Source organism: Pieris brassicae, chromosome 4 (assembly GCF_905147105.1).
Source record: "Pieris brassicae chromosome 4, ilPieBrab1.1, whole genome shotgun sequence".
Taxonomy (NCBI): domain Eukaryota; kingdom Metazoa; phylum Arthropoda; class Insecta; order Lepidoptera; family Pieridae; genus Pieris; species Pieris brassicae.
In genome coordinates, this window is record NC_059668.1 from 8,623,497 (window position 1) to 8,642,922 (window position 19,426).

Sequence of the window (19,426 nt, forward strand, 5' to 3'; positions counted from 1 at the left end):
GTCTCGATTTACAGGTTTAATGTTCATTAAACTGATACAGGTATATTCCAAACAATAAATACATGTCATAATATCAAATCTCTGTTATTAGTTTTTATTGTTATAGCAACCATTTTCATTAATGCACACACAAATTGAACTACGTACTCATTTTGTGAAATTTACGCTCATTAGACTGGCCATTTGAGTATTATAAAAGTTTTATTTTGGTTCACTACGTTCGTTTTAAAACTATTTTGTATGTTTGTATTACGGTTACTTTCAACTGGCCCCTAATATGTTTTTCGTCGATTTTCTTATCTGCTGTGACATGGTATCTTCCAAATAAGTGTAGCATAGCAATCTAGTTAATATTTATTATAACGTATTGTTTGTAAATACAATTAGCGTTACTACGCGTTCAATTTGAACCCTTAGTTGCATATTCATCCTAACTAATAATAACGTCTTTACTAAATAATATATGAACCTACAGCATTATTATAATTAAATAATACAATACTATATATTTTTCATTTAAAACTTATTATAACATGTTATTTATAATTAGAATTTTAATGAAGCTTAACATTCTTAGAAACATAATTATCTTGTGTGCTCTTTCATTATAAAAGTGAGAACATGTAGAAGCAAAATAGTTTTAAATAAAAAGTTAACGAAACGTGTAACATTAAAATGTTACGAATAAACAAAGAACGTTAATGGAAATTCCGAAACAGCATATGCTCTACTTTTGCATAAATTTAAAAGTACGGCTTAGAAACACGCAGAGCTTTCAAATATATTACATATTAAAATGAATTTAGTTCTCGTTTAACTTTGTTCAGTGTCTCGATGACATTAAGTATTCATTAGCATCATTTATTTATTCATCAATACGGAAACATTGCAGACACATCACATATACATGATATGTAAAAAAATGAATACTAGTTATAATTATATGAGTGACCTTAAATTGAACAGATAAGATTTTTTTAGGGAAAGTATGAGTAACACAAATAAAAAGAAAACAATAATAGGCACGAAAATTTATAGTACATACAAGAAAAAAATAATTAGAACAACAAAGCAGTAGGGGGGGTCTGAGATTACAGTGACTTATGTCAATAAGGCGACGCGAATTACGAAACGAAGACGGGTATCATTTCATTGTGATTGTGTAAGAACTCACATTTTAACTATGAGACACCAATAAACACTGTTCGCAATTGTGTGCTTAAATTAAAAGTATTAAAAAATGCGTGCACACAATGCTTCGTACACACGTCAGAAGTGAACTTCTTTGTAAATTAATTATTACTATAAATAAATTAATTATCATGTACCAGTATATGATCACTCCGTGTATTTGTATAATCATATTCACACTCTTTAAACACTGTATACGTGCTAATGATCATATAAATAAATAATAATATGTAACTACTAAACGAATACATCAACCAATAGCGTGTATCTTTTATCGATCTCCCTTTCTCACTCTATCTCAATCGGTCTTAATCGCTCTCTCCCTTTTTTTTGACAAAAACGCTGCACATATTCGTGACGTTTCATTCGTTAAAAAATTACCCTCATACGCCAAAAGAAGTTTCACTTCAAAATTAATGACGAAAATATTAAAGATAGCAAAACTGATCGGGACGAACACGAAACACGGCAGTAGCAAAATTGTAATAATTGGACACGTAGATTTTCTACGTAAAACACTAAAACTATAGTTTTATCATTTAAATTATAAGTTTCATTATGATGCTGTCTTCAGATAAGTCATAATTATCAGTTTAATTATATCTGTCACTCAGACAGGACTAGCTTGAATTAAAAGTAAATCATACAAAATCTTGTCACGTTTTCTAGCAAATAATTTCTTTGTGTAGGTTGTTTATATTTTGCTCTGGTTAAATTTTCATTTCTTATATTTTACATTATTATTTATTATCGCATATTCTAGTAATTTTCTTTAAGGCGAAACTTTTGAATATAACTCGAAGGCAACAGACAACCACAAAGTACTTAAAAGTTTTTTAAAGCTCAAATTCGTCGTTCAATTTTCAACAACTTTTTCAACTTATTAGAAGTTAGATTGAATAAAGATATAGACACAATGAGAGTTATATAATGACGATAATGTAACGCGAAAACTTTTCTTTTCGAACATACGAGGCATTTCACGAAAAATTTATCTTAGACAGATGACGTTTTAGAAGTTAAATTATTCCGTTATTCATGTCAGACGACCGAATTTAATATACTATAGCAGCCTTACTATAAAGTAAACGTCATCACCGTGGTAACAAATACGATACTAACTTCCAAATTTTGTAAGTTCAGAGAAGTTAAGTATATCATATTACTAGTAGTTGTAGTATATGTAGTAACAGATAGCATATCTTTATATATAAATACCTTTATATGTAAACCTTTCCGTCGAATCATTCTGATAGTTAAAGACCTAAGTGACGATAATTAACCTAAGAACTAAGGCTAGTTGGCAGCTTATAATACGCCCTACATTTCCCATCTCACATCAAAAAGCTGTTTTATAGCAATCCCTTATTTTAAATATTCCATCTATTCCTCATCCCTAAATATGGCTACAAAATTATTATTCGCTACAAACCCAATAGCGGCGTACAAATCTGCAAACAATTTGACGGATTCATTCAATATTCGGGCCTCAGGTATTAATCTATTTGCATTTCGGAGCACACTTTTGGTCAGTTGGATTGTCATATTTGAACAACTTCCACTCATTTATCCTGTTGAATATTCAAAGCTATTACTATAGCGGAAGTGCCAGCTTGCCTGTCAGATTTGAAGAGTTTCATAATAATAATCCGTTTACGCAACCCTACGTGTATATGTTGTAGACAGTAGTCTAGACATGATTCGTCTGATTTCACTGCATAAGTCTTAGTAAAAATTTCTACATATTTAAACAAGGTTTGATACTTACTCGGAGAACGCAACTATTGCTGATCACGCGCTAGTTAATCGGCCACTATAAGCTCGCGTAAGCCTTTCGAAGGCTTAAAGAAGCTGGACCGAATTGCAAAATACACATTTTTCATACACTGAGCATCTCCCATTTCCTTAAGATAATTGGTCAAACTGAATTTTTTACTCCTGGATTTTATATTTCTGCCTGCCTCTTCAGCTTTCATCCTCAGTCTTCATCGAGCCTAACGAGCAGAATAACGTTAAGTGGAGTACTAATTCAAAATAATAAAATATCTCATAAAAATATGTTTGACGAAAGATTGTCAGTCAAGGTTCGGCGGTCGTTATATTCTGAAATAAGAATAGTACTTTATCATTCAATTTCAAAGTAGTTTCTTGGAAAACGTAATAGTTTCAAACGTTAATTTTCACATAACTGTGTGTGAAAATTTGTGCACTTAAAAGGTTATACAGTGGGTAATGAAAGCAAAGCGTTTGGTTGAAAGGATTTCCTAATTTTACGAAAAGGGTCTGTAAGGTGACTTGCGTAACGTTTCCTTTCATTCATTCAATTTGACCTAAATTCGTTATTTTTGTCCAGGAATTAGGTGGAAATATATTATTGTCTTTTTTATAACTCGCTTATTAATCCTTTTATAGTTGTCACTGTGATCACAAAAATAATTGCTAAATGCAATTTTTAAATCAAATTTATTTTAAATCTACCTTCGTTATAAACAATTAAATATGCGAGCATTAAAATATCTTTGAAGTTATAAGTTATATATCGAAAACGAATTAAAATATTTTTCTTCCATTAAAACAATATTATAAACGCCTTTAGCCACAAGTTCTGTTTAATATTAACAGTAAGTTTGTTTGAAACGGATTCTCGTTTTTATCCTAATTAAATCCGAAAAACAAAATAGGTGTATTTACCCTTTCACTTTTAACAAATATATTGTTCGAAATTCATAATTTCAATTTAATAATTTTTGATGAGGGTGATCCCAAATATTTTTTCTCGGCCGATCGTCATATTTATTAGTTAAGTCATTGTTGAGGTTTACTCTTACTTTTTTAAAATTATAATTGATAATAGTTACGTCCACTATTTAGAATTTTATAGTGAGTGTTTAGTGCGTTTTTGAGAACTATCGTGAGGCAAGGTATTAGCATCAGTCTAACCTCTCTTTGTTCCCAAACTAATAATAATAGAATTTCACCAAATCCTTATGGCTGATAATATTGTGTTCCTGTAACAAGGTATATACTCAGCACTTATTATTCTAGTATAAGATTGTGTATCGACGGCCACGGAACCGTTCTTTGTGGTACATATATGTTTTGGCTAAATTCATTATAAAATATTTGAAATTTAAATTTAGGTTATTTGGATATTTTTGGATTGAAAGTTAATAAATTTGAGCATGCTGGGATACTAGATTACTAAAATACTTTTATTTATATATATATATATTATTTCATGAAATAGAATAGTTATTATGATATTAATTAAGTCCTGTGATACTATGATATTTTATTGCGAGCCAATCAATGACCAGCTGGACTGCATTGTCAATTTGTACCATGACTTCGCATGAACTGGCCAACAGTTCAAATAGATCGTTTTAATAAAGCTCAAAGCCTCCAGCATATTGGTTTGGCTTGTAAATCTTTTATATTACTTCTTGGAAATGTAGGATGTAAGTGAAAATATAATATTAATATGAATGTTGTGTTTTTGATGTAACTTTAGGTGATATATATTATTATTCATCTCTATAATGGTCAGGACTTCTATTATTATACTGATTATAAAATGAGTACCGCTGAACAACATAATGTACTAGCCAAGGATGTAGATATTTTTAGTTCGTATTGAATAACACACAAGATATTATTAGATGGTTGAATGTAGATAATGAATAAAAATTGACTAAATTTTGAAACTTACCATACAATTCAAAGTCAGTTCTACTTCAATTACAATTGATCGTCGGGTCAGTTATTTGCTATTTTAACAGTATTTTTAAAATTACATTAATTATATGACTATTATTACGTACATAAAAAGATAAATCTTTTGTTCCGTTAAGAATACTGTTTACGCAACAACTATCTCCAAGTCAAACACAATAGTTCATGTTTGACAGGCCGCAATTTCCCTCCTCGTTTAAAAATAAGGTTAATGCGATTTGAGGATTGTCTATTTAGTTCAGTTTGTTTGATTTAATATATTTTATTACAAAGTAAGAATCAACTTGATTGAAAAAAACGTGGAAACACGTATTTCGAACAGATTAACATCGATTGTGAAAAGGTTTTTGTCTGTGAGGTAATGACAGACGCCATGAAACTTAAAAGAAAAGTTTACAACTTATGTTCATGCCAACTGCTGATGATACTACTTGATGATGCTTATGGCGGTCAAATATGGGCTATAACCGAGTCCTACTAAATAAAATAAGTCTTTTAGTTAAGTGAATCGATAATTTTAAATTTAGAAATGCGTAAACAAAATGTAAAAACCTGAAATGGCCATGGACGTGATAGACATGGTAACAGAAGAAACGGAAAAATAGACAAAGAATGGTGCATAATATGAAAGAACAGATCAAGATGGTGATATGGAGGAGGTCTTTGTCGAGATGCAAGCTGATTAGTGGTTACAAAAATAAAAAAATGTGATAATGAATGTCCGAAATAAAGGCTTATTTTAACGTCTATTGTTGTTTATCGTAAGTGCATATTATATTTTATATAATTTTGTCATTTATAGATACTTATATTAGTACATATACTATATTAGTACTGTATATACCAGTATTGAGAACTAGTTTTAAAAACTTTCTATAAACCAGAACTAAAAATATAACCCAAATCAAAACAAAAAACCATTGTACAAAAACACTTGATAGAAGGGCCGTGGCACAAAAACACGATATCAGAAATGAGAGCAACAATTTTTCACGAGGACCGAAATGCATCAACTGAAGAGTACTCAACACGCCAAGAATCTACGCGCAATCCAACAAGCAAAGCACAAAATGTTGAATCAACTTTCTATACATTTTATACTTAACAGACGTCTTGACTTTATTTGACTTATCATAAACTTCCGATTTCCGATTACAGATATAATAAGAGAAAACCGTCTCAGTACTAATTAAAACTAACTGCGTATAGGGATTTTTTTATATGCAGACGAGCAGTTGAATGACTTGGATGCGCCTGCCACCTACGCCCACTTAAAAAACATATATTCTACATGTATAGTGCTTCTCATAGCGATCTAAATTACCGCGGTATTGATCTTAATCACAGGCAATCGATTTTATTTATTTTTGTGTTAAGTGCACGCCCAATGATTATTGTTATGCAATAACTCTAAAAATATTTTGATAAATGCCGTGTCACTGGATCGAAGATCCGAACGTTTAATAAATATACCATGATTAATGTTATGTATTAGAAATGGATAAATTTGGAAATTTACTGTTCGCTTATCTTTCATAAGTCTACTTACTGTATAAATCTAAAGACATCTTAGGTATTCTAAACACGATTAAAAAACCATTTTGTTTTAAATAGTCTTGGTTGGATACCAGCCTCAACTGAAGCTTGCTACACCCCTATTGGCATTTACACTAAGCTGCGACTAAGGCTAAACCGCTGTCAGTATACATACAATCTACGGCTCCAAGCGATGGTATCACTCTCTGAAGCGCACTAACAAAGTATCCTCAACCCCAGTGTCCTGTCATTCAAAATAGAGGATGCTCAACTAGTCAACTAGTTCCACTGGTTATCCATCCTCTCTTTAGATTGGAGGAATTGCACACCTACCTTCATCCACAGTCTATATGCGAACTCACTATGACCAAATTAATGCGGGTGACATCGAGGGATACACATACGTTAGGTTAGTTGTTATGTTCAAGACTACTGGCCAGTTATACATTGCAATCAAAGAGAAAGCTTTCAGGTTTTCAAAGTGTTCGTATTGTGGATTCGCTTTGAACAGCGAATACATTGCGATACTTCTGCGCTTTGATGTATCGAGGTTTGCATCTAATGTTTTTAAGCAACGACAGATTAACTAAACATATTGATTTGCCACTGAAACAGAAAGCATTAGACACTAATGTTTCAAAAGATGAAAAATAAGACCGCATGTCTTGAATTCTACGGATTAAATCAGTTCTTGAGCATATTTCTCGACTAAAATGAGATTTTGAAATAAGGCAGAGTACTGATTTAGCGATCATCGATCACCGGAAGGGGATAGTTATTAGGAGGCAAGTGTATTGACGCCATTTTAAGAATTGGTACGCTCTTTTCTTGAAGGACCCTTAGTCAAATTGGTTAGGAAATACATTGGTGGGCAGCTAGAAGCCTGTCTAATGCTGCTCTGTGAATGTCTTGGCGAATTTACGGTAAATGTTAGTGTATTACAAAAAATATTTCACCCTTTCCTTGACGAATGCCTTTAAATGACAGAGCGCTTTATAAGACACTTGTTGCGGGGCACTACCACTTCGTGAAACCAGCTCCCATTCCAGGTATTTTTGAACCGTTACAACGACAAAAGAAGAGCAGGTGCAGAAGGTAGTGGTAACCTTAACGGTCGGAAACGCATTTGCAAACCTCCTGATGCTGCATGTGTCCATAGGCAGTCAACGAGTTAAGTGACCCGCCTACTCGTTTGCCTGCAGTCCCATAAAAAAAAGTCCATAAATAACCAGCACTTAACATCAGTTAATAAAACAACTCAAAGCTTCAGGTTGTTTTAACTTTAAAGAAAACATAATTACAATGTACTACCCTTAATGAAATATAAATATTTATTGTTTAACATAACCTTTCTGAGATAATCACCGCTAAATTCCGTTTTATTTACATTTAAATTAGGTTCGTGAGTTGGCATACGTTAATATAATGAGAGCATTAATAATAATAATTGGCCGCAAACAAAACGGAAATTGAATTACCAAAAGTGAGCTTCGCGAAATTCTTGCAATTAATATTTGTAATTACACAATAATAATGGAGACGATAAGAAAGAGAAAAGGAGAAATACATTATATTTTACGTACTAATATAATATAGGACTGATTTGTGTTTTTGTTTGTTTGTTACGAATACTCAATAACTACTGGATCGATTTAAAAAATAATCACACTAATGCTGCAATTTATTTCCAGAATAAAAACAAATATTCAGCCGTGCAAGCCGTAGGTATTATATATTTTAGGGAAAGCTTTTTACAAGTATAAATCGTAATTATTTATAATAACATTAAACATGACGTTTGTTAGCAGTTATAAGTAAATTAAGCGCAAATATTTTTTATTATATTTTTAAAAGGTACCATACATTTATTATTAGATCTAATAAACTGACAATATACTTTAAGAATTTTACTTCCCATAAGGCTGAATTTAGAATGGCAATGCTAAGAATCGGTTATTTCATTTTGTGTAATATTTAGTATTTGTCATTAAAATCCTCGCTAACTTTTCTTCTAAATAATGTCCGCGTATAAACGTTACTAATATATTTCTAACATTTTGCATCGTGCAGTTCTTTAATTAACATAGAATTTTACTCATGTGTATCCCAAGTACACGCAAAGTAAATGTGTTCTTTAAATTATCGATATCCTTTTGTCGTGAGCCATCACAGTTAAGACACTATTTTATTACAAAACTATCAAAACCACTAATATTCCATCTAACAATAGTTCTTTTCACAAACAAACCTCAAAGCACTTTACACTGTAAATGTACGCAACCTTAATTAGCAGCTATTTCAGTTACAAAAGCTTCATTAGGATAAAAACCGCATTCTTTGCATTTGCGTTTCAGATTATTTGGTGTTAATTGCATTTTGAATACAAAAATATGAAATTGAAGGAGAAATTAAAAATATGAGCAATATGTCGGGAAAATATATTCTCCATTTCCCTGTTCATTTGCCTCATAAGATTGTAGGTTCCAGGTTAAAATATTAGTATGAAAGTAATATGTTTAGCCCATAACTAAGATTCATCATATTCTTTGTCAAACTTATAGTAAAGCTTCATTATTTCAACGTGCATACTAAAACATATAAAAACGTTAAACTACAAAAACAATTACGTCTTGACGTTTACTGTTGCTCCTAGATAGTGAACTATGTTAAGTAATATATTAATACAGGGCGACGATCTGGTGGATAGAAAATAATAAAATTATTTGAATAACGTTTTGAAGCATTCGAAAATTTTCCAGCAATAATGGAGAGCAAAAGACTGAATAAAAAGATTAAATAATGTAATTTTGTGTTTATAGCCGTAGGTATCTTTTTTTTCAATGAGTAGTTTTTTCAAAATAAATACAGTTTCGTCGTTAGCTTTTGTATTCTAATAAAAACATTGTATTAAAATATTCCCCACAAAATCTTAGCATACTTTAAACAATTCACATAAATATTGTCAGAATTCCAACCATGTAATGCCTCAAAAGCATTACATGTTCCAAAGACACGTATTTATTGTTTGGGCAATCAACTTGAAAGCTCCATGTAGACGGAAACTTTGGGTACAACTTTCGCCTGCATTGCAACTTGTTTCTACAAATATAAGGTTTAATGCTTTGTACTTAATTAAATGCGGTGAATTCAACGATTTATATTATTACTATTACTTTGACAAGATATAATTTGAATTTAGAATTTATTTGATTAATTTATAGTTTAAACCTGTTTATAACATTGAGAGTTAAAGATAATCCTTACATATTATAGTAGTTATAATCCTTACATAATAGTTTCCTCAGGCCAAGTTTGTCTATATTAATATGCAAGCACAATAAAGGCAAAAACGGTAACTAATAAACTAACGTAAACGTTTATTTTAGGGAAATATAACGATGTCAGTTCTAGATTGGAATTTAGAATGAAACTATAAATAAAGGATAAACACCGATATTAAGATTCCCAGGAATGACTGCAGATCTTAAATAATGTCTAGAAAGCGCGACCTCAGTACTCGTTCCGCGACCGAACTCGTACATCGTCGAACGACAATTGTAGGAACGAGTGCGAAATTATTTTTTTATAATAATAATAATAGTTAATTGGCCAAGATCATGGTACAATAAGATCAATCAACTACAAATATCCGCACAATCAGCCATGTATGTAAATAGTCATGGAAATGTCATATAAATTTTTACAATGTCTTATACGAATTAACATAATGTCAAAGTTAAGTTATTTACAATTGGTATTAAACCTTTATACGCCTACGCTATAAAAGCAATTTGTCTTTTAAAATTTTTATCACCTTATCCTTGATCTATAAATTCTAGGAAGATTAAATAGTTTTATAATTAATGTTGATTGTCTTTAATTTTCGAAGATTTACAGTTTGGATAAATTACGTTTGATAATACTAATAACCCTGAAATCACTATGACCACTATCACTTTTACTAATGACCATCGAATAGTCGTTACTTTAAAGATCTAGTAATATTAGTAAATTGAATGAGTCAAATAATCGTTCTGGACTGATTTGACTTTGACGTTGTTAATTTACTCATATAACCTCTGTGACATTTGACATTGACAGCTCACGACACTAATGTCATTGCTCCAACATGTATAAAAGTAGCGTATTTTAAAAAAACAATCATATCCAATCCATACTTTTTCATTATGTAGCTCAGTATATAAATTACATTATACGTCTTGCTTGCTCGTTTTCTTTCACAGTAGCAAGTTTCCCAGAAAATATGTATAAATTCAAGCCTGGACGAAAGTGGAGACATACTTCACGTGGAATGTGTGTGAGAGCTAACAAATGCGAGGTATTTTCTGGTGTATGTAGAACGATCCTTTGTTTATATGTAAGTGGGTGAGTGCCAACCCTGACCGGGATTGTTCGCGGTAACTTGAATATTGCTCTCGTCATTTCTAGGATATGTAACGAAACACTTGAAAATCAAATTTTTGCCAAAATTATTTCCACATTCAAAATTTTTTTTAATGGCGTCAATTCGTTGAATTATTTTTATCTAATGGTTTTACAACCAAACTAGACTAGCTCAAATACTAGGTTAATAAAATAATTTTGGAAGGGATTTTTTATTTTGCATTAGAGACTAATTTTATAAATTTATATCCGGACAACATTGAAAAAACGTACAAGTGGTAACAATTTGAAAATAAGTATTTATTAGCTATTTAAATTGTTTAAATGAATGATCTTAAATGATCCTAACCCTTGGGATAGATTTGCTCTGGTTCAAACAATTTGTGTGACTCAATTAATTTAACTTCTTTATGACGTTCATAAGTATACTTGTTCACCTATATGAATAAATATATTTTGAGTTTGAGTTGACTAAAAGAGGTTTGACAATATTTTCTTACTTATCGTTAATCATTTTATTATTTTTGCAAGAACAATTTCGTAATAACAATTTATTACTAATGTTTCAATTAATTTATTACATATATTATTATTAATCCCCTTTAAAAAAATGTGTCAACGCCCTTATAAAAAAATACGCTTCCTAACTTCGATTTGGATCATCTTATCACATCACTTCTGTTTATATAAATCAAACGATATGAAAACGTTTTCCGCTGTTGTATTTTATTAGAACCCCGATAGATCGTCATGAGGACTTTTATTCAATCAACCTCACAGTATTACTCGGGAATTCCACTTTGTATTCACTGTGTGTTAGCAAAGGTGTTTTAACTTGCATAATTTAGTCCTTGAAGAAAGCTTTGAAAGTTTTATGCGCTTTGCGGATTTCTAGTGTCCTTACATCGTCTTTGCGGTTAGTGTTTTATCCTTCCTGTTAGGTATGATGCTAGAATGATTGTGGTTAGTAAAAAGCTAGCAATGTCCCCATATTTTATAATACTGACTATTGTAATCACTAAGGCGGTACTCACTGTTTATAAGAATCGATAGTCTTGAAAATTGTCTAGTTAAACCCCAGTAATAATAATGCTACATACTGTGAGCAAACTGGCATGCCTTAAGATCTAAGCATCCACAAAAATTTCGGGTTTTAAATCAATATTTCCTAAGGTCACGTTTTCTATTCAGGGTGCAACCGGACGTATTATGGAGATATAGGCAGAACCTACGAACTGGAGCTTCACCGACCGCGGCAGGACCTGGTGCCCTATGTCTGCCTCATCACTGTCACTGCTGCTGGAGGTATACATGGAGATCTTATACAGGTATGTGTTTATTCGTAATATCTTTCTTAGAGAAATGCCTGAGCGTCAAGACTCAACTTTTTAGGTATTAAAATATCTATCGGGAAATCTTTTTTATAAGGGATTTAAATTACAACCAAACTAAAAAAGTAATTAATTGAAACTAGCAGTGTTATGGCATTCGAGCGTTCACCTCCGGGCAACCACTGTGAAAAAAGTGTGGAAATAAATTAAATTAGATAAGCCAACCAATAAGTGCAAAAGTACATGATGTTATTTAGACAAAACTAAAATAGGAACAAAAAAAACTAAAGAGGACACAATATGAAAAAGAAAAAGTGCACAGGAATCACGATAATTTAGATCAGTCTCACATCAGTTAGTGCGTAAGTTAGGAATACAACGTATATTAATAAGTAATTTATAATTACATATAACATTATTATTGTCTTATTATCGCTTACATATAAGTAAGCGTTCTATTTAACAGTAAAAGGATCAAGCAAATATCGATAACAAATTTTTTTAGGTCTGGCCCTCAGATTTCTGTATCTGTTTCATGATCAATTGTTAATCGAATAGGCAAGTAGATGATCAGCCGTCTGTGCCTGACGCACGCCGTCCACTTTTGTTGGGTAAGGCTACAAAGGCTAAGGCAAGCCGGTTTCCTCACGATGTTTTCCTTCACCGTTCGAGCTAATATTAAATTCGCTCAAAGAAAGAAAGTCCATTGGAGCACAGCCGGTGATCCAACCTACAACCTCAGGGATGAGAGTCGCACGCTAAAGCTACTAGGCCAACACTGCTCTTAAATATCGATAAAACTTACAATTATTTAGTCAATTGTACCAAACCAAAAATACAACTTGCATTACTACGTACAAAAAGTTTATGATGATGAAGAAACGCAGCAATTACAAAAATCATAAAAACGAGACATTCATCTAATTGCCGTATAAAACTAAAATCCCCATACATGTAAATAAATGTGGTAAATCAAAAGTCCTGAATGGGTCGACTGAATAAAATATTCCTCACGTTGAAAACAAAAATCGTCAAAGCGAGCAACGAAATATGAAGGAAAAACGTGCCCTTTCACGCGATGGAATATGAAAAATGATCTGTCGCGCTACCCGGATAGAGTTTTGAACCTTGTCTCGTTTTGTTTGAGCTCAGAATTCCGTAACACACCACAAATGCCTACGCAGAGATAAATTTAAATTTATATTGTACGGATTTTCATCATGAGTACCTGCTCTATATGAAAACGTTAACAAAGAACTGATCCTTAACACTAAATTCTAAGATTTTGTTCTATATTATACTTATTTTGATATCAAAAATGTATTAATCATATTGGTTGGGGATGTACTAAAAAAACTGTGTGTTTATGTACACGCATTAGAAGCGTAACAAGATAAAAATATTTTTAAAAATGTTACAAAAAAGGTATTTAATACATTGAAAGTTTTATTATAACGCATTATCTAGTTAGATAATGTTTATTTAAATATCACTAAATAAAAGGTTGACTATAGCTAACTACGGTTTTTCGGTTTTTGCCGACGATGTGCGCGCGCATCGTAAAAATTTACACTCATAATTTTCCCCTAACACTCCAAAAGAAGTATAACTTCAAATAGTGCTAAATTTTAATTTACTATCAGTCCCCCAATGGAACTGGCAAGAAACTCTCCGCAACTCCTTTTAAACGCCTCGTTTTTGGGTTACAAGGAAAGTGCAACCATTACCTCACTTGACATATTGAAACAATATTGTGCTGGTATATCCATAAGTACCTACATATGATTTTTTGAAGATATATTTCATTAAACCTAAATTTCATAAAAAATATTTTTCACTTCCAAATTAAATTATAAATAATTTTTTTCAATACATGTCGTTTTATCTGAGTTGTATAAGGTAAAGAGGAACATCGATATATTACATGGCATCTATGAAATTAATTATTTTTAAACTATTTTTCTCAAGTCTTTGCTAATCTTTAATAATAATAATTTTTAATTTCTAAACATTTTATATTCTTCTTAATATAATGTGTAACACTCTTTTATAAAATTAAGAAGTAAGTTGAAAGAGTTCTTTTTTGTATTATATTAAATATATGTTTAAATATTTACGCTAATAAGATTTAGAAAATCGGTGACAAGTATGTATAGTGCCTATGGCTTTCACCACTTTTTTATAAACATAAATTTCCAAATATTTTCGATGTTGGGTCACTCTGCATCTTCTACGGCATTTACCATGGTGAGTGTTCAGAAGAGTAGTTCGGTCTAATACCTGCAGCCGAGTTTCATTATCGGACGTCAAAGCAAAATACATAATACCATCCATATCATCTCGACGTCCGTCGCTCCACAACTGAGCAATTTTCAAGGCCGCTATGTGGAACCAGCTGCCCACTGAAGTATATCTGAACCAATTCCACATAGAGTCCTTCAAGAAAAGAGCGTATCAATTTTTAAAAGGCAGGCAACGCAATTGCGAGCCTTCTGGCAATGTGAGTGTCCATGGGCGGCGGTATCACTTAACATCAGGTGAGCCTCCTATTACATTAAAAAAAATATCTTTCAAGAAGGATCAAATTCAAACAAATATTAAAAAAATTCAAACAAAAGAATTTTCACTAATTCGTTTTTCATTTATGATACCAGAAATAGTATATTGCATAAAAAGGAATAAATTTCTTATAGGACGACCATAAATATTCCGAACTCAGTTATTGAGAAAAGTTATATCTCATTTCATTTAAATATCTGCTCTAGACTGAAGGTAGAATTTTATTAAATTTCACCTGAGCACTACGACGATAAATAATAAAACATTTTCAAGTATAAATCTTATTAGAGGTGCGAAATAAAGAATAGTTCAAACTTGGATCTGGTCCGGACTGTTGTCAGCTTTAGTGACTTTATATTGCAACTTGTTAATTCAAATATTGATTTATATTAATTTGGTGATGTAATTATGTAGTTTAATAATGTGATGACGAAGTTATAATGTAAAGTAATCATTATACAATAATTAAGTCATTTATAATAAAGTTTCTGTTCTTGCCATGTGCTCCGAAAAGGGGCTCCTCTCCTCTTGGTGGAGATTACTGGTATTAAACTGATGCTCAAGTTAAAGAAAAAGAATAAACAATTTAGAAGCTGCATAGAACAGATTAGGAGAATAGCAAGTGGTAGATGTCAGAGAGAGAGAGATAGAAATAAAATGTGTGCGTATACTAGTGTACACACGTAAGAAGTGAAACTTCCTTATGACCTTATTTTTCGAAAGACGATCTATCTGCAACTTTACAGAAATTGTTGAAATAAAGTTAAATTAGATAATGTTCAATAAAAGGCTTTTATTATACATATAATACTATTATTTCATTTTACCTTATTACTACTAAGATTATTTCAGAATTGTATTAATTGTACTATATTTATTACTAACATTGTTATTGTTATTATATATTTTTGTTATAAATCTCTTCGACTCAACCGTGGTAGGGACAAGAAAAACATGGGGATATGTGACCCGTAACGGTATAATGTGACGCGTAACCGAAAAATGTGAAGGTATTTTTTTTTACAATGGATAAAGAAGTTTCACTTCAATAAAAAAAAAATACGTTTATTATGGAATATAAGATACAGGTATCACTTATTGTGTGTGGCCTTTGCCAATAAAGGGCACACATATATCTAGAAATGAATCAGATGGTAGAAATAAATGTATTTAAATAAAATGATCTGCCATTGTGTCTATCAAAATTTGCGAATATTTTATATATATATTTATGTGCAATTCCGTATCTTCCATATGCATGCCAATAAAGGATTATAATTATTATCATTAACAATGCTGATGAATTTTAGAAATAATTTTCTATTAAGATCAATTGATTCTTATATAAACTACTTAAAATGGAGTCCCTGCGTCTTTAATATGATGTTCTATATTCAAAACTATACTATCTACTATCTTTGAATCGTTTTTCTATAATCTATTTGACCGTAGAGGTTCTCCATGATCTGTCTCTTACTATCACAGCGGAAATCCAAGTTTTTCGAAGCAAATTAATTGGTATTAATATAAAGTAATAGGAAGGCAAAAGCACTACAGGGAAAAGCTTTAAGGCTTCTACCGCAGCCCATGATTACCCATACTAGTGGAGAACAATACTTTATGTGTAATTTTTATTTTTGATATACACATTTAAAGGAGCGTAAAGCTTTTGTAAATAAGGGATGAATTACGGTTATTCATAAAATCTTTATATGGATATCTGTAGCAAAAAAAAATACTTTACAATTAAATAATAATGTGAGATAACTTAGTATTAGTGACTAAAATATATTTTTTTACCAGTTCACATAATTTATTGTGTTCTTAAACAGACTTGACAGTTAACTAATTATCGTGTCTATAGAAAACAAATGAGAAAGGTTTACGGCTGGAATGAGAATTTGAATAGGGTTCGTTCTCGGCCTCACTATATTAGGAATGTCCGATCAATATATGTCTCTGGGCAAAATGTGTCACAAATAGCTATTATGAATTTCATTGTTGTCTAATTTTGAACTTGATTTATTTTTAAACTACTATTGCGATAAAAACCAATTTAATCCATTTTTTGTTAATTAAAATAACTAGTTTAAGGTCACGTATAAGTGATATGAAATCTAATTAAATGCCAAGTTTTAATATACTGTTGATATATAACAGCTCATGACGCATTGCAGCTCTAGGTAAATTTACTTTTCGATTTAAATGAAAGTTTATTAAACAGCCATTGTGGTCAAACGACTCTATGTTTACGTAAATAATATAATAATTCTGAGTTTATAAGCGGTTGGGGAAAAAGTCTCTTCGCATTTTTTAAGAAAATTCACAACATTTTTTAATATAGTTTATTTACATTTAACTAAATTATCTAGGTACCATTTTGTTCGATAATTTTTTTCCATCTTGTAGGTAGGGACATGATCTCATGGCTATATAAATTTTGGGGCTTCTGATCAAAATACCGTGACAATTGGCAGTCCTCTCGTGATGTTAACCTAAAGAATTCTGAAGAGACCGAAACAGGTGGAAATATGAAGGTCAAAGGTCAGGACTATATGGCGGATGCAATAACACCTCCCAGCCAAGCTCTCTTAATTTTTGCTGAGTGGCTAAAGATGTGTGAGGTCTAGCGTTATCATGATAAAAAACCACACCCCTTCTATTGATTAATTCCGGCTGCTATCTCTTAACTTCTTGCTTTAATCTCATCATTTGTTCGCAGTACAGTTTAGATTCGATGGTCCTGCCTGGTGGTAACAGCTCATAATTAATAATCCATTCCCTAGCCAGAAACAAATAGTAAACCCGTGAACGCTGGGGTCCCACAAGGCTGTGTTCTATTCTGTTTCTTCTGCATATCAGTGATATGTTGCAATTTAGCAACATTCATTGCTATCTGAATTACAGCACTGGGGATACTTTTTACACTGGCCGGGCAGGTATTTCTCGGGCAGTTGTCGATGAGTACCGGAACAAACTTGTGTCTGAAGTCGAAAACTTAGTCCAATTTAACCCCAAGAAGACACATGTTTGTGTCCGGTATCACTTAACACCAGGTGAGCCCCCTGCCCCTTTGCCCCCTGTTCTATAAAAAAAGTATAGCCTAAGAGATTTTATTACAAGTTCACATATACTATAATGCGAAAATACTTTTTTCTTCAATGCAATATATTCATATGTTATCTGCCTTAATTAATGGGCAATATAGCAAGTTACACAGAAAAAAAATGGACTTTAAGGGAAACTATAAGTGTATATAACTATAAGCTGTATATCATTATTTATTTTTTTGGAATGGAGTCTCGCTTTTTGCTGTTTGCCTTAAGAGCCTTTACAGCTCTGCTCGGGCCGTTTTCACGAGCGTAGCTCTGCCTGAATTGGTGTTCATCCCGCGGCTAGCGCAAGGGCGTCTCCTGTGAGACTCGGACCTCGGCTTGGGCCGTCACAGGTTGGTCAATCGCTTGAAGGGCAGGATGGAAGCTCACTGGATTAAGCCAAGTATGCAGTAAAAGTGCAGAAATTAAACGGACCATTTATTATTATTATGAATATCTGCCTTAATAATATCTGATTAAATTAAACCAATTTCATTTATTTAACATTTAAGTTTGAATATGACATGACATATATATTGAATATATATGAATTTGATATGACATATATATTACTATAAACGAATCGTATCATTGTGGTATACTTAGGTTATTGTTCAATATTGTAACAAAATGTAATAGTTACAAAACTATACTTCCGTTTTAAGTTATAGTTTAAAACATACTTTAAAATGCAATGCAATTTATTTAGTAATAATTATAATTTTAAAACAATTTAAATACAGATTACTGCTAACGAGTGTTCTTTTGATTAAACTGCCGCTCTACGCTATATTGTAGCGAATGCTACGCCGTAGCAGAATATGTTTAATATAAACAGTCTGTGGATAGCAATATCCGCTGTAAATCCTTGGAGAGTCAATTTAAAACCTTTTAAATGAAAAGTGAAATCATGCATATCACAGTCGCTAAACAGACGATAAATATTTCCAAAAGAATTACACAGCCTCCGTTAATATTATATTTTTGATTGAAAAAAATGTCACTGTGATTGATTACTGAAAGACGTATTTGGGGCCTCCGCATTACGAGTTATGTTAGTAATTATGAAGATATTGTTTGTACCTAAAGAAACACCATATCTTTTAGAAAGGTATTGGCATATTTATTCGAATAATTAATTTTAAAAAAGTTAGCTGGCTGACCACGAAATATTCTCAAAAAAGTAATACTGTTTAAGAAAAATAGAAAGAAAGTAAAAGGATTCACTTACGATGAATATTAAATGACTGACAATGTTGAATCCAATAGTTATTCCGATGAGAGATCCAGAGTTCCTCCAATAATAACTGCACTGGTAGTTTATGTGAGCTGTGTTGGTCAAGTGGCTTCAATGTGCGACTTTCATGCCTGAGGTCGTAAATTCGATCCCCGGCTGTGCACCAATAGATTTTCTTTCTATGTGCTGATTTAACTCTCGCTCGAACGGTGAAGGAAAACATCGTGAGGAAACCGGCTTGCCGTAGAGACAAAAAAATGGATGGCGTGCGACAGGCACAGAAGGCTGATCACCTACATGCCTATTAGATTAACAAATGATCATGAAACAGATACATAAAT

At 31.9% G+C, this 19,426-nt stretch overlaps 1 protein-coding gene across 1 annotated transcript in view; it reads left to right on the forward strand.

The window, feature by feature from the left end:
- LOC123708213 overlaps nucleotides 1-19,426 on the forward strand; it is an 89,476-nt gene that overhangs the window by 33,742 nt on the left and 36,308 nt on the right. Inside the window, exon 3 of the mRNA XM_045658798.1 lies at nucleotides 12,055-12,191. Coding sequence (XP_045514754.1) covers nucleotides 12,055-12,191 — 137 coding nt within the window. The remainder of the gene's footprint in view (nucleotides 1-12,054; nucleotides 12,192-19,426) is intronic.